This window comes from Jatropha curcas, chromosome 9 (genome assembly GCF_041381405.1).
Source record: "Jatropha curcas cultivar XTBG-Jc1 chromosome 9, XTBG_Jcur_1.0, whole genome shotgun sequence".
Classification (NCBI taxonomy): Eukaryota; Viridiplantae; Streptophyta; class Magnoliopsida; order Malpighiales; family Euphorbiaceae; genus Jatropha; species Jatropha curcas.
This window is the reverse complement of record NC_143159.1, coordinates 500,573-517,724: the sequence shown is the minus strand read 5'-3', so window position 1 is coordinate 517,724 and position 17,152 is coordinate 500,573. Positions and strand designations below refer to the sequence as shown.

At 34.2% G+C, this 17,152-nt stretch overlaps 1 protein-coding gene across 2 annotated transcripts; it reads right to left on the bottom strand.

The window, feature by feature from the left end:
- Positions 1-40: 40 nt before the first annotated feature.
- Positions 41-16,846, bottom strand: LOC105635224 (uncharacterized). 2 transcript variants are annotated; one of them, XM_089726408.1, is made up of 39 exons: positions 16,447-16,825; positions 15,424-15,500; positions 15,033-15,132; positions 14,609-14,716; positions 13,773-13,889; positions 13,144-13,294; positions 12,584-12,831; positions 12,230-12,418; positions 11,929-12,005; positions 11,693-11,810; positions 10,881-10,964; positions 10,064-10,159; positions 9,802-9,903; positions 9,246-9,314; positions 8,439-8,534; positions 8,251-8,358; positions 7,132-7,245; positions 6,632-6,715; positions 6,345-6,473; positions 5,628-5,826; positions 5,381-5,524; positions 5,204-5,247; positions 4,850-4,933; positions 4,681-4,749; positions 4,512-4,588; positions 4,209-4,278; positions 3,524-3,673; positions 3,044-3,109; positions 2,726-2,870; positions 2,539-2,603; positions 2,382-2,447; positions 2,010-2,103; positions 1,627-1,663; positions 1,462-1,519; positions 1,230-1,340; positions 871-938; positions 712-778; positions 554-622; positions 41-437 (listed from the first exon to the last, which is right to left on the bottom strand). In XM_089726408.1, exons 1-39 carry the CDS (start codon positions 16,498-16,500, stop codon positions 351-353), a joined length of 3,891 nt encoding a protein of 1,296 aa, XP_089582534.1. In that variant the 5' UTR covers positions 16,501-16,825; the 3' UTR covers positions 41-350. The 2 variants fall into 2 exon arrangements, 1 of the variants encoding a protein (XP_089582534.1); XR_016322700.1 differs by lacking the exons at positions 41-437; positions 554-622; positions 712-778; ... (2 more) ...; positions 1,462-1,519; positions 1,627-1,663 and having other exon boundaries at positions 2,030-2,103; positions 2,726-2,827; positions 16,447-16,846.
- Between the last annotated feature and the right edge of the window lie 306 nt (positions 16,847-17,152).

Genomic DNA, 17,152 nt, shown 5'->3' with positions numbered 1-17,152 from the left:
CAAATAACATAAAGTATAACGATTATGAAAACATTCGGAGTTAGGATTCACACATGAGAATTTATTAATTACTATAGAAAATGATATAGCTGCTGCATGACAGCTTTGCTATAGCGCATAATAATACTTCACATTGATTGGAAGAAAGAAAATATTCACAAATATGTTTTTTTTTTTTCTCCTCTGTATACATATGTCGGAAACGATTTGAATATTTTTCTGCCCCTAATGTACACGTAACTTTAGCACCCTTGAGGAAGACTTTTCGTTCTTTTTTTTAAAAAAAAAAAAAAAATTAACAAAAAAGAAACTACAAAAAGAGGTATACTGCAGCAACTGTGGCTTGCTTCTCATGGCTGCAATGAAACTGATGGCCGATCTTCTGGCTTCTCGACAAGTTTACACCTTGAAGGTGGACCAAAAATGCTCAAAACTACCTGCGAATTGTTGAGCCATGGAGTATTAGACATGACTTTTACCTTGCCAATCCTTGTTCGTGGAGGCGCACATCTAGGGAAGGAGAACTCTGATCAAGGAAGGTTAAGAAACTTACTGGCAGAAATACTAGCCCATGCAAGAAACCAAGAAGGACCAACGCCAAGTACATTTGGAAGTAATATATCTGCACAACATGAGAAGCAAAGATATTAGACATAATAAAGAATTCCAGCTTGGCACGTGTGATTCATAACTAAGTGTAGGAACAGAGACCACAAAAACTTCCGTCCTTGAGAAACAAAGAACGAGCACGCCGACTAGCTTTGTTAGTGTGATACCGCTACAAAATTACAGCACGAACAAAACATTAGTCAATAAGATAAGTAGACAAGGTGATTACATTTTATCTCTTCAAACAAAAGACAAAAGAACCTGAAGACTGAAGCCCCCATTGTGCCTAGAGCCTCTTTCATTCTTTCTTCTCTATCTCCAGTGCTTACCTATATAAGAGTTGCCAAATCAAACTTCAGACCAGCATATATTTAGTTCCTATAGTCAGAAGAAGAAAATTTTAGTTTTTATGGACTATAAATTTCTTGAGTTGTGAGGACCCTCTACAACTCTAATTTACAGCTTACTATTGGAATGCAGATCCCATCCACTTTTTAACTTACAAAATAGATAATGAATACCAGTTAGGGAAAAATGTATTTGGCATGGATTTTCATCAAGATGTCACAGGCACAAACTCATAAAAGGTGGACTACGACAAAATAACCGAATATACTTACCGTGAAAGCATGTGTTATATGTACACAGAACTCAACAGCAATGCCAACTGACATGACAAGGTTAACAACAGACACTGCATTCAGTTGAATATCCAGAATGGCCATCACACCCTGCAGAATTTCATAATGTAACAAGTTTCGTCTTCAAAGCAGAAGTTCCAGGTAAATAGACAGAACAAATAAATAATAAAAACATAACCAAAATTCTAGTTATTATCAAGCAACAGCCTACCATGAGATCCACGACAACCATTGCCAAAACAAGCAAAATGATTGCTGAACTCCATAAACTACATTAGACAAACAAAGAAACAGATAAATACTAGTTTTTTATCCAGAAAGAGAACTTAACACCAAACTAGAGAAAAAGTGCACAAGGGGAAAACCGAATACTGACCTGCATGTAATAACTAAACAAACAATAAATACTGCGCCTGGTACATCACCAGAAAAATCCAATCAGTAAATTATAGAAGGGGAAATAACTACAGGTTGGTGTATCCTACCCATTAACAACAAATGCTGTAGTCATGTTACCACATAATTCAACAAGTCACTTCTCTTTTGGATTCAAAAATGCCAAAAATGTGCATGAACACGCAAAAATCCCTATGTGCACCCTTTGAACTACTCAAAAACCAAAACATATGCTTCCATATATAGCAGGAATTATAAAAAAAATAACCAAAACATATGCTTCCATATATAGCAGGAATTATAAAAAAAATCTCAGTTTCCTCTTCCGCAACAATGAGTGCCAGACTTCTTGAAGTTACTAACCAATTGCAATAGCCAGGTTGATCAATGCTGTCCTCCATATGTCAAGGTATTGTTCAAAGAACATATAAAAAACCGAGTATGGGAACACTTCCATCTGCACCAGATAACAAAATGTTATGCAAGGGACAGTCTAAACAATGGCACAAAGCAAACAGTCAAACCAGTGTTTCCAAAATGCTAATGACTATTTATAAGCCAGTAAAAATATTTTTATGTGGTGGCAGAAAAGGAGGTTCAACCATTTTTACTTGCTGTCAGTGATTTGATAAGAACCTATATTATCATATGAAAGAAGAAACAAGTATCGGCTTTTTCAATAAAGCTTTAACTAGGAAAACATAAAAAAACTATGTGGTCCACTAGTATTCTTACCTTTAAAGAGTCAGAAATCCTTGAACTGAAATCTCGAGCAGCCCTCATTGAATTAACATAGTCGATCTAAAATTAACGCAACCATAATAAGGCTCTCTACAGCAAACGTGAAAAAGAAAATATATCATGCACATTCTACCATCAGAAAATATATTACCTGTCTGTTCAGAGGCGTGTGATAGGTGCGGAAGGATGATGCTTGGATAACACCGTTACCATAGCCTGATCACACAATATGTCAAGAATTAACATCACATTCAAATAGTGGGTCGCAAGACCGCAATTAAAAATAAACAAAAATTTTTATACAACCAGTGAGAGAATAAATATCCAGTTTCACTAACCTCCCAATTCCACACTGCTAGTGTAAGCACCATGGCCTCCTTTTGCACAATCAGCAGAAGGCAGAGCATTAAGGAACCATGGGAGTTTATCCCTAAATTGTACTGTAGATGGACGATCATTATTCAAATCTGAGTGACGGAAACACTGAAAAATTCCAAAATCGTTACCAAAGGAACCCTCTTTCATTTAAAAGACACATGTTACTGCCTCAACAATTTAGTCAAGGGCATAATTTTTTTGAAAGTAATCAGGCTTTTTTCCTCTTTTTTTCCCCCGGTAAACTTTAACATTTTCCCATTAACTGTTTAGTAACTTACTGTGGTACAATCTTTGCAAACTCCACTGAGAGCACAAGAACCTGTATCAGAGGAACAGCAAGGAGGCTGGGAAAAAGAAGATCAACTTCAGCATATTCAGTTGTAAGGATTGCAAGCAGAAAAAAATCATATGTCAAAAGGGTAGTAAATTTTCGTTTTTAGGGACAAAAGCGTAGTGAAATTTAGATGTTCAGAAAATGAAGAAAATATGATCATCACCACCAAAGACTCATAATTGGTCAAGGATTATTTAGTTATATTCCTAAAGCCATTAAATGATTTTACCTAGTGAAAGATGAACAAATTGCAATATTATTGTGTACAAAGTTCCAAGTATTTGAGATCTAATTCAAAATATTCAGTTACAATTTTCTTGATGAGGATTCTGATGTCGGGAAAACAATAGCTTCAGCAGTGCTTCGGTATTTAATTTCCAGATCAGGATTAAAAAATTAACTTCAAGAATGATTAGATGATGACCTGATCATCAGGGGGACAATAACTTCCATTTGTGAACTTACGACAACAACCAAAAGCTTCTGGAGATATCCATACAAGAAAATCATCAAGCCATGAAGCAGCTGGTTTAGCAATATAACTGGACTCGGGAGTCAAAGATGCTCTTGCAATCTACAGGAGCAAAAATATTTTTTGTCAAAGAAACCACAACCATAGCAAGGTAAGAAGTAACATGATCCAAAGATATGTTGATTAATTGCTGAAGCAGCTGTAGACTTTTCACAAAGTTGAGATCTTAGCCTCAAAAATAAATTATTTGTGTTTATGTAACAAAATTTAGTGTTAAACTCTAAGTAGAAGATTCTAAAAGTCCATGATTCAAGTTCATGGAGTGCCTCAAACAAATCCTTCTGCTTCTAGTTTCAGCAGGATATATACTGGCAATCGATTTACAAATTATTCTCAAAATAAAACAAATAAAAATCTGTCTACACAACTACAAGTTGTTATGTTCTAAACAAAGATATGAATTGCAGATGCAGGGTCATGGATATAGTAACTAGATAAACCGTTGTATATAAAGTGAATGTCATCCCTAATTGCAAACCAAAAAAAAAAAAAAAAAGCCAAATGAGGAGGCATCTAATATGCAAATGACAAAGGCATCTAATATACTAATCAGTGAAGAACAAGAAGACAGGTTTACCTCATTTAAAAGAGAGTCTGAATCACAGTGGCTGATGGAGCACAGCTGATTCGTATGTCTTGATTCTGAGCTGAGGAGTACAGTACCATCAGTTTGAATATCTTATAGTATGAAAGCATCAAAATCAAGTTCAATTGATATCTTCCCTCAAAATGACAATTAAAGATTCATTATTTTTCACAATTATGCACTTGTTTAGCCAACAAAATGAATTAACTCCACTATTAATTGGAATAAGAAACAACCAAAATTAAATTTGGAGCTAAAAGAAAAATTATCAACAAGGAAAAAGCATTGAATTACCTATAATTATAATTCTTCACAACAAAGTAAAGTGGAGGACCAATTCTAAGATACTCTGAGACATTATTAAAATATCCCTGTGAAAAACAGAAATGCATGTTAAATAAACCAACAATACATCATTGAGGATGCAAGCACTATGTCACATAATAGCTTTGAGAAATTAAACCTGAAGATATGAATCCCGAGGAAGAACAATCTTCTGTTCCAAACCAGGTTCAATCCTAGTGGATAAGGCCTGTGAGTTTCAGAAACATGATAAATTAACTTGAGAAACATATAGGTCCCAAAAGCTTGCATAATTAGCAAGACGAAGAAGAAAATCTCGGGCAACTCACAATGCTAGCCAATGCAAAAGCAATAAAGATGGAAATGACAACAATCTTAACTCCCCAAAGACTGAGCACAGGTGCGTGGACCCCCTAGGAATTAAAGAAAAAGCAGCTCAACTCTATCAGAAAATGTCAACTAGTAAAAACACAAATTCTTTAATGAAGTTGTACAAGCACATTGTAGAGCAAAAAATTACATTATCATTTGAATTATTAGACAACTTCTCTTGTATCTTAAATTATGAGTTCCAAAAATCCAAATGATAATATATATAAGCTCATATGATATGGCTGAGACTATAGAAACAGGCTAGCAAAGGCACAACTTCCATAAAAAAAATGCATAAAAAAGTAGATTACCTCCATATATCGAGCCAGTAATCCAGGCCTTCTCCCACCAATGCCTAAATGTTTTATGATCTCACTTAGAATACATTTAAAAATTTACAATAACAGATAAAATATATGCAAGTTACCAAATGATGTAAAGAAAAGGTAAGGCATCAAGAAAATATGATGTAGAGAAGTCCCAATTACCTTTATCAGAGTCGGCATATGACGAAGAAATTTTTAGACATGGAAAACAATCGACTCTCTTGTCTTCCGCACGCAAAAAGTCAAAAACTATCAAAGCAACAAAAGCAGTAACTTGTAGAACGAAGTCCAGAAGAACGGCCAGTGCTGCAATGGGAGCATGCAATAAAATGGTGACAATTCCAAACAATGAAATGAAATAGAAATCTTTTGATTAGCACTCAAGGGAAAATGGATGAAAATATCTGACCAGCAAACATAGAAAACACACGACATGCTGGCATAGGAATAAAACTCCCAACTGCAAATGCTAGCACCTCAGATAGACTAGCGAGTGTTATAGATGGTCCAACTTCCACAAGTGCATTGCTTATCCGTTCTTCTAGTGGCAGCTCTAGTGGTTGCCGTTTAACAGCATGCACCAATATACACATGTTGTCCACTCCTACCTGATATGACAGATGTTCAGATGCGGGAGCCACGGAAATTTCCCAAAAATGTTTTGGTGAATAATGAATACTATAGAAAAGTTGTTCAATTTACCATCTAATATTCAGATTAAAGTACTATACAACTTCTAAACAAAGGAACATTCAGCTATTATAAGTTTTTACACGATAAATCTGCAAAATATCACAGTTAACAAGTTAGCCTAGCCTAACAGGGCTACAGTTGTGTGTGTTATATCTCACCCCACTTATCTGCCTCTCAGCCATATGTTGTAGTAGAGAAAGAAGGTAGGATGATGACTAGGTGTTGCTCTCTATTAAGTGAGAAATCATTTGCTCAGCCAATAAAGAGGAAAATATTCAGTACAAAATGGGAGTTTCCCATACAAAAGTCAATCTCAATGATGAGTTTACAGAAACAATATGGGTGAACACATCATGCATCAAGTGGCATGATTGCCGTATGATCAAATCAAATTAAGCCTATGGAGATGTGGAAGCGGCAGGAAGAAACTTACTGCTAACACAAGAAAAGGAATGACTTCCATGATTATTAGTGTAGATTTTACTCCAATGGCGCTGAAAAATCCAACTGATCCAAGAACAGAAAGCATGACAAGCATAACTCCAGAAAGACCAAGCAATACCTGGAAAATAACCAATCAGATTTAAAAACATAAAGGTGCTACATGTTATGTAGTAACTAGGTTGTCATGGCAGTGTGATACAATGATTTGAAACAGATAAGAAGGTTGGAGGTGAACTGTCAAGAAAGAAGGTTTGAAAGCCATAAATTAGAACATACCTTGGAAGAAAGGTAAAAAGAGGATAATCGAGGTGTATCACCTAGAGTAAGAGATATGTAGGCAAACATCACAAGATAACTTATCTGATAAAAAAAAACAACAAAAAGTTAATTAAATACATATGCAGAAAAGGAAATATGGATTATTAGCAAACCAAATTAATCTAAAAGACAAACAAATAAAACTAAGACATTAGAAATATCATTTGCACCAGCTTATAAAATAATGCGAGTATTTCTACAACTTGAATAAAAAAAGGCCACTGCCCAATTATAGTCCCACCAAAGAGAGTTCTGAGTGAGAGAACTTAGCTGACAGTTTTACAAAACAATAAAACTATTGCAAACAACGCATAATGCAGTGAATCTCAATCTCGGACCTTCAACCTTTGTTGCGTTGCAGGTCTAGGATTTACCTTTACACTAAGCAACTAATACTATGTTTCCCATACTTCGATGAAAACGTAAATTTTTTTTAATTGAAAAAAAAAAAACCCTACCGCAATAGTAATGGCGTCTGCAGTACTTTCTCGTTTTAGTTCTTCCTCAATAGAGCTTTCCGATGAAAAAGAAAGCGTCAGATTTTTTGATTGGACCATTGGCAACAGTTCATCCTATTACACAGCATACAAGACATTCAGATCCAACAAAGAAACAATGAGTCTTAAACTTTATCATCATCAAACTAATTAATTAAATGATGATACACAATTATTACCGCATGAGCAATCAAATTTACCTATATTCAGGAAATAAGCTTTACCTCTTGAGGCAAATAACAGAAAAAAAAATATATATATTTTATTACTACGGTCACATCCAATCTCCATCTCAGGAACATCGGGAAGTAATCCATTCGCTATATTTCAAAACAGATTCCTTGTAATTCCTCTCAACTTTGATTCATTTCCTTTTCAAAAATATTGAACTTGGTTAACTTCCAACCTTAATGTGATCTATTCGTAGGGTCATCCAAGTTATCTGTGTTCTTTACATGTGATGGATTTTCTGCCAACCTTAAACAAACAAAGATAACAGAGTACAGTGGAAAGTAGGAACACAAGAACCTACTTCACCATGCCCCCACCTCTCTGATTCATCAAGTCTTTTCATGTACCATGACTCTGATTGGTGATCTAACATCAAAAAACAAATAATTTGAACAATAAAATCATGTTTCATTCAATGTACCCCATGCAAGAATAGCCTACTGTAATCTTAAATCTTGAGAAAGTCACCCTCTATAAGTTGCCTTTTTGAAGTCACCTTTAACTTCTTTATGAAATGCAGCTGAATGATTTTTCTTTTATATATTTTTTACATATCAATGGAAGGCTGCATATAATAGACCAGCCAAACCAGATTTCTTTGTATTAGAGATACAGTTCAGAGAACAATAAGCAGTTACGGGTTTAAATTCGTACTACATGAGGCAAGTCTTATCTACAATAAAATTATTTTGTCTACTGTCACCAATACCCAACAGCTGGTACCATTATGAAGAGAATAGATATAATACTGCATGAGACTTTGAACTAAGAGAATTGCATAATATATATATATATATATATATATATATATATATATATAAACAATCACTGAGATGAGAAAAGGCAAACCTTGACTAACTGAATAAAGGCCTTCTCCCAAGCAACAGCCTTATCAGTTTTATCCCCTTCTTTATCAATCACGTTGTTTACTGGATATGTCACTATAAATGCAGTAGCCTGTCTCAGAAGAATCATTACAAGATTATCACATGGACCAGAGATAGTTGTAATTTGCTATTTGCAAAGTATTGAAATACCTCTGAATAATTGCTCCCTGAGAAACCTCCCAAGGCGGTGCTAGGATCAAGAGGACCTTTGAAGGCACTCATACAAGCGTCTGCAGAGGTATAATGCTGAAAACACATAATGTAAATTCAATTGACCACTTTGTGAAAAAAAATATCATTATGCTAATTGAAAGGGAAATATAATAATTGGGGAATTGTTTGAGGGAAGGACAAGACATGAGTTAAAACAAAAAAAAATTATATATGATTATTTAACTTCTGACCAACAGATTAACAAAAGATAAAAGAGAAACTCGAAGAATTCTAAAATTTGAAATTAGATGACAGATCAGTTGCTTTTATTCAATTCAGAGAGGTCAACATAGGGAAAGTACATTTACCCATCTTTTAACATCAACCATTATCCAGTTGAAATGCATACCACACTAATTAGGCAAGCTAAATTCTTTTACCATCAACCAGAATATTGATTATATTATAAGAGAAACAAATTACCTTTTGGGGGTCAAAGAAGAACTTGGATCAGAATCCAATGATTCGAATTTTGTAAGATTTAGTGTACCATAATTCTCCTCTAACCATCCAATATAAACTTATATCTCCAACAGTCACGTTGGATAAAAAAAAATACACATGCATATTTGCTCAAATTGCATAGTTTTATTTATTTACTTGTTCATTTTTAGGCAAAGGAAGCACCCAAATCAAACTTCAATATGCAGAAAAAAGTAAATGAAATGTTAAGCTTGCTAGCTCATGAATGATAAATTTGTTTCAGAATTTTACACAATGAAGATGGAATATATCAAATTATACCTGCAAACAATAATTCACATGCTCAACTCCCCCATTGTTGTCATAATTTTGAGGATCCATTTGGAAATACTATTTGCCGAGAGAGAGAAAGAGACGAATGTTAGTCACAAAAAAAAAAGTATATTTAAGTGGCATAAAGACCTATGAAAATGTAATGGTTTGAATTAAATAAAGATACTTGACAAAACGAATTAAAAGCAGGTAAAGATACTTGAGAAAACAAATTAAAAGCAGGTGTGGATTCAGATATTAATTGATAAATATATCAACAAGGATATAAGCAAAACAACTTGGAAACCTCAGAGAGAGAGGATCAGAAGACATGGAACATGGCAAAATCAGTACATACTGAGGAAGAGTCAGTGTGTCAACATAGCCAAAAAAATGAATGAAGGTATAAATATGGATAAAGCACAGGCTGCTCATAACAGGAAGCCTTCAAGGCTTTAATAGAAAATCTATTAGAAACTTGAAATGAACAAAGAATAAGCCATAAGTTCATTCTACAATTTATCACCAAGTTGCATCAACAACGACTACCAAGCAAGAAATTAACCTGCAGGACACTTTGAGTAGCACACTCTTGGTCTAGTGGCTTCATACAAATATCAGTTAGAGCTATCAAAGATCCGGAGTAATTTGCACGAATTCCATCGACCTGTTACAGTTAGATACTATCAAATTAAAACATTTTGAAGCATAATTTACCAATAAAAGAAGGGCAAAAAATGACGTAAACAAGAGAAACATTATATTAAGATTTAAGTGATTTTCATAATAATATGATACATTCCGGAGGCAAAATTAAACAGGAATACCTTCTTTTGTATTTCAAAGAGCAACTTAATATTGTTCTCTGTGACAATACTTGGTAATTTGCCATCTTCAGCACTGGGAGTAGTTGCTATAATTAGCTGAGAGGGGAACAAAATCATCAGCATCAGTTATTCTCCATTAAGTAAACCATAATGAAACTACTATTCTATCAATATATTATGCTTCACAACTACTCCAAATTTAATTTCATAAAAATAATAAAACTTCTGAATCTAAATTCAAAAGGATGATTCCACCCAGAAAATTAAACCATTACAAGACACTGATAAATAGATAGCCAGTATCGAATTAGGCACGTACTGCATTGGAATCTTCAAAAAATCATTGGCAGTAAACCCACAAGGAAAGGGAAAATTGCAAAACTTAACCAAACATGGAAAACAATTTTCTGACCTGGTAAGTAATCGACACAAAAGTATAGCATTTTACGGGTGCATGCACACTAGCACGTAAAATAACAACTGTAAATTTGTGGCACAGATTTTGTTGTGCAGATGACAATGAAAGGGATCATTCCATTGTCATCTTTTTCTCCCCCATAGGTCAATTTGATTATGAAAAATAAATGCATAACAAGAAGATATATAATGTAGTTCACTGGTTATAGAGGAGAAAAAGAAGAAAAAGCTGTTTCCTGGTAACATCTGCATGTACAGTAAAAGGAAGGATTCAAAATTTTCTAAAACTCAATTTCTAGAAGATTATGCTTGACTACCAGAAAATAAAAATATAATGATAAAACGTGAGAGGGTGAAAAAGGAATGCAAATAAAACACAAAGCTAAAAGTAATGCTGAACCTGCTCGATTCTGTAAAAAGGAGCTAGGTGGCTGTCAAAAAATCTTTTCTCTTCAGCAGCTTTACTCCCAGGCCCTACCCATAGCTGAAACAATACGTGAATTAGAAATGAAAAGGGGGGAAATCAAGTATCAATAACAGTATGATAAATGATTGTGAACGCAAAAAAAAATTAATGGTGAAATTGTGAATAATATTATCAACTTAACATATACTATAATTTAATGGCTAAACAAAACAAATAACTACTTATCTATTGTCAGCCTTGATTCTCAACTCATTAAAAAACTATAGATTGTACATCCCAGAAGAACATGGAATTTGCTACAAATTCATATTTTGTATTTGAATTATGCACAATGATTCCATATTTTCCTTTTCTACCGTGCCTTATCAAATTTACAGGTACAAGCACCACTTTTCAAATAGGACTTTCTAACCCAACTATCCTTGAAGTTAATTTCTACTTGATTCTTCTCTGTCATGCATGTTTCTGAACATGTAAGTCCATAGAGAAAATTCAAGCAGGTTTGCAGGCATACAACAAATATGATAGATGATTGTGTTAATTAGTCGAGACTTTCAGTTACCACTTATTTAAGGAAAAGAATCTCATCAGTGTTATGACAAGCCAGAAGCCCGACAATTGAGAAAACAAAGGCAACCACAAAAAAAAAAAAAAAAAAAAAAAAAAAAAAAAAAAAAGAAGAGGACCAGAAACAAAGAGATTCTATTTATGCATTGTTGACAATAAGCACTCACAAAGCATTTTTAGCGTGCAATGATCAAAAAGGATAGGTGCCAAAAAAATACCTTCTCAGGTCTTGTCTCCACCTTAAAATGGATTAGACCTAAACAAAGCAAAAGAACTGCAGCCACAGACACGCTCAACACAAGTATAGGATGTCTAGCAACCCATGTTCCATATCTCCTGAACAAAAAGTAACCACAACATGAAAAACCATTCTGCAATACTCATTCTATTTCCTATACAAGAAAGTTTATCGAGAAGAAAGGCTGATAGAAGCATAAATGAGATAGGCAGTGACCTATAAAACTTTGACATATGTTCTTGCACAATTGAAAGCTGAACCCTGTTTCCAGTTTGAGGAGAATCTTCAAGCACCTAATAAATAATAAATCAAAATACAAAGAAAGACAGTTTTAAAATGGGATTGGCCTATGAAAGAACAGAAAAACAGGCCTACAAAATTTTCAACTTCATAGACATTACCATAATTTGAATAAAGCTCAAATTAATATGTAATTGATTTATAGCACTTTAATGACTACATCAAGGAATAACTATAGAATTTCACTCAACAAGAGCATGAAGGAAATTGAGAATACCTGCATGGGAATACTCTCATCCTTCCGCATAATAACAGAATGTTCCTCACCTCCATCCATGATATTTGACATTGGTTTCATTACAGAGGTTTGTTTCCTTTCTCTTTTTCGATGAAAAAGACCCCATCCCAAAAACATGGAAACCAACACGATGTACAAAATTGTCAAAGCAAAGTCAATGCATTTGGCCTGCAAGAGTTGACCAGTGAAACTAAATTAGCAAAATTTAAACTAATACCTAAAGGCAAAAAAAAAGTTAAGAATGTCCATTCTTAGCTAAACACTTTGAATTCAACATGAACAAATTGCTCGCCTACAAAAAAGCTAGGAGTTATCTTCTGTGTGATTCCTTACCTTAAGAGATCCAATTCTCACTGAACATGAAGATCTCTTATGCTGTGGAGGAGAAGCTGTATTAGCACAAACAGGAGCAGAAGGGCAATCACCGCAAGAACAGCCCAGTGAAATATCATCACATGAATATGTAGATACATTCATAGTTTTCATTCCAGATGACTCAGGAGCAGCTGACTTAAATTGAATGGAATATGGTGAGCCTGGTATATTTGGGAGTGCTCGCCTACCGATAAATGCAAACCACTCTGCCATAAGTAATCATGGTATAAGCACTAACAACTATGCAGAAATGCTGACAATTACGCATAAGCAGCCCAACACAAAAGCAACTGGCAATTGGCACCAGTTGACTGAAAGATGTACAAAGAATCAAGGTCTTTGTGATAGACTAAGCATCAGATTCTTCATTCTTAATAGTTCTCAACTTCACATACTTCCCTAGAAAGGACATGATGTGCATGCGTTTATTCTTTTTTTTCTTTTTTTGTTGTGGGGGGGGGGGGGTGGTTAGGGAAATAGAAGGGCAGGGAGAAATTGGCTTTTAAAGTAAATTTTACCTTTAAAATTCTGAGCACCAGCACCAATGAAGTTTAGAGCTCGAGTGTTCATTGTACCAAACTTTACATCCTTGCAAGAGTCATATAACCCTTCACCAAAAGCATCAGTTATATAAAAATCAATTCCATCCACGGTCAAATTGTTCTTAACCTGAAAAGAGAATAGAACACCTTTACACTCTTAGGTATATAGTAATGTGTCTGTCTCCCAAAATTAGCCATGCAATGACCAACTCAAATGAAACCAATGATCCAAAGACTGTGATTGACTGTAGCAAATTCATGCTTTCACTCAACAAGTAATCAAATTGTGAATATAAAAATATAATAGAAATGCAAAATAGAAGGATCATATTAGACATACATCTCCCGCAAATTATGATCTAACGAGTCTAAGATATATAACCCTGAAAATAACATAATAATGAAATGATTCAAACCAACAGATAATGTGAGAGTCAATTCTTGTCTTTTAAAGGGTATAAAATGATATTTGTCCTAGAAAGAATAAAAAATATTTTTTCTTTGCTTGATCATAAATACAAATTACTTCATTGGCTTTGATTACAGAAGCACAAAAACCACAACTAAAAGCAGCAGGAGAACATTGATTGGAAAGGACTCCTCACCTTGGAAATGGAAGTCACATTGATAAATAAACTTTGATGCGGGGAACAGGAAAGCTCACAGAACAAATTCAAAAAGTTTCTTAAGCATGCTGGACAGCCAACAAGAAAAGGAATTGCCTGCAAGATAGACATAAATGCTTAAACATATATATTTAATTGGTTTTATATGCATATAGGATAATATTGGGAGAGTATAGAAAGCATAGAAGCAAATAAAGAATTGTAGCTGGTAACATTTAAGATGAGAAAAAATCATGATTCTTCTTCAATTCATAAATGATTAAAACGAAAACAATAGACATTTGAACTCCCTGTCCATGGTAACTTAAATAGCAACATGGAATGAGAAAAAGGAGAACAAGTGCAAGGGAGTTTCAAGTTAACAAAGGCACAAAAGTGAGAATTTCAATACAAGATGAAACGGACTACAAACATTTTCTACTCATCCTTTGGCCAAAAGTTTCAGAGTTTTAAGGAAAAGGTTCTGTACCAACAATTAAAGCAGAACAGGAAGCTGGTCATCCCAAAAAGAAATGAACTTAAGACTATAATGAACATCAAGAAATAAGTAGCAAAATTTATTTTCCCATCAACATGGACATCATGACTAGCTGCTCGAATAATGGACAGCTGAAAATCCCTCAATGCAGAAATTCAGACACTACCACAGAAGCAATCAGCAATCAGAGGACATCATGCTATGATTCTCCATAAAGGAGCCAGAAAGTTGACTCCTCTAAAATTAGATTTGAAGGCGTTAATGCCTTCAGCTCCACAATCAAAAGCTTTGGCCTTAATAAAAATATAGAAATACCAAACTTCATGAGAGTTCTTACTTGCTGCACTTGTGAACGTAATGTATCAAACTGTGCTTCTGTACAACAAACATTGCCAGTGATTGTCGGACACAAACTTTGGATCTTTTGTGAAAGCAAGTCATCTGGCTGAGAAACAAAGAAGCATGCAATACTTAGGTATTTACGAATATAGCATCTTCTGTAAAATTTTCAGTTATAGTATCCAAAGTGAAAGAACCGCCCTAATCATGACAGCTAAAAATGAAACAATGAAACAAATAATGTTGTTCAAAATCTGTAGGGACTTTTAAAAGGATAAAACAAATAAATAAAAAAGGCAGTAATAATAGAAAACTGGTAGTAGATGAGCTTCAGCAGATGTAGTGAACAAGAAAATTCATGCTGCAGAGAGCATCAAAGTAAAATTTATACTATAGCAGTTAAAAGTCCTCCTAGCATATACCTTGACAGATGGGGAACCATAAGGACAGTTCAGTACTTTTCCATCCTCACGTTCTCCGCAGATGTCATACATAGCACAGTATTCTTCAGAATGCCTTTCCCTAAAAATTAGATCGAAAAGAAGTGTTAATTCCTCAACTTAAATAGATAAGATAAAAAGACTCAGGGACCAAAAAATTATAACATATATACATGGGAGATTTTGTCTAGCTACAAGTCCAAGAATTTTTAACATGAACCTCAGGAACATACTAATTAAAATCAGGGCAAGAAAAAGTTGAAACCAAGAAAATGGTAGAACTTATTTCTGTCTTCGCATAAGCCTGTCAAGCAATAGACACCTTGAACATTATGCTATTGCATAGCGAAACATCACAACGAAGATGTCTCACCTAGATATGGCATTCGATGTCAAAAGCAATCGTGAATCAGACACTTCTGCATGGATCAATGATGCAATATATAGAGCCTGTGACACAAATTTCAACAACTAATGAGATTCAACAAAAAGAGTAATTCAGTCAATTAGTTCTTGAATTCGCAAGCTAATACTAATAGAAATATAAAAACATAAAACACCAGTACTCATTTTGCCTGCTGCAGTAAGATAACAGATGCATACAAATTGGATCATATTTCTAATAAATTATTGTAATTAAATTTCCATTTCTTACCTGAGAATAAAATACTACAAATTTAAAAAAAATAAAAAATAAAAAATTATATTAATGGATTGATCACCATTTTTCACTTCCCTTTGCCAGTTAATTTCTCCATGAAAATTACAGCTGTGGTACTGGTGAAACTGTGAAAAGTATTTCCTGAATGTGAAAAGCCAAAGAGTTGCCTCTTTAAGTTTGAAAAGACAATTTTTTTATATTTGAGTAATTCTAAAATTGAAAAAACTACAACTTTGTATTTAGTGAGATTTTGGTCAATTAAAAACGAAAAAAAAAAAAAGAAAAAGAATTAGATAGAAATACACTCATCATTATTTGGTTCTACTGTAAATTTTTCTGAGAAACGGGAAAATCCTGAAATTAGCACAGCCTTGAATTCTCTCATTTCCGGTCATATAGATTGAATTTAAATTCGTAAAAAGTCGGATAATCAAGCCTGGAAATAGTAGACTGCTTGAACTGAGAAAATTTGGAACAAGAAAGCCGAGCCGCTAGTTTACTTTTCCCCTACTTTCCTCCATTTGCTCAACAACCAAACTAAAATTCGGGGGGAAACGAAGCAGTTGTGAAGAAAATTATTCAAAATGAGAATGAGATGATGCAAAAACAGAGGTCACTAGATCAATTCAAAGCCATTTTTCAAAAAAAAAAAAAGCAAAATTCACCAAAAAACTCAAAAAAAAAAAAAAAAAACGTAATGAAGCAGCATAGAAATGTCAGCAGCAGAGCTCTTGCCTGTAACAGAGAAATGAACACGAGAAGCTTAATTGTCCTACATGGCAACTCCATTGCAAGTGATGCTCCCCGCTAATTAATGTGTGTACATGTGAGAGACAAGAGAGGGGAGAAAAACAGGGAGAATTAGTGTTTTTATGGCGAAAGAATCAAAAAGTTCGTGAACTTATACTTGCTCAGAGCCGGAGAGCAGAGGGGAACAAGACGTTACAAAAATAGTAGCAGTCCTCTCACTGCTGACAAACTTACCTCTCCCTCCTTTCAAGGGCAAATTAAATACATATCTACCCAGTTTCAAAAAATAAATAAAAATACATATCTACCTACAACAGAAAATATTGTTTTTATTCACGTAATTGCCCCTCTCGCTTTGGATTATACTTCAATTTATTAATCTCTTATTCCCATCTTCCTAATATATAAATCACTTTATAATACGTAAAAAGATTTATATTTTAAAAATTTTTCATTAGAGATTTCGAGATCAGATATTAATTAATTTAAAAAAAAAATTAATCTTCTAATATTTCAAAGAAAAAAAAAATCTAGGGGTGTGTGGACACGGTCACTGAGCGAAGGTGACAGCATCGCAGAGCACTAATGTTGCAGTGGCTAAAAGGAAAGCTTTGGATGTTCACACTTGTCACTATAGGCACTTTATTCTGTTCATTCCTTTCTCTTCTAATTGACCTGCGGTAGCTTCTAA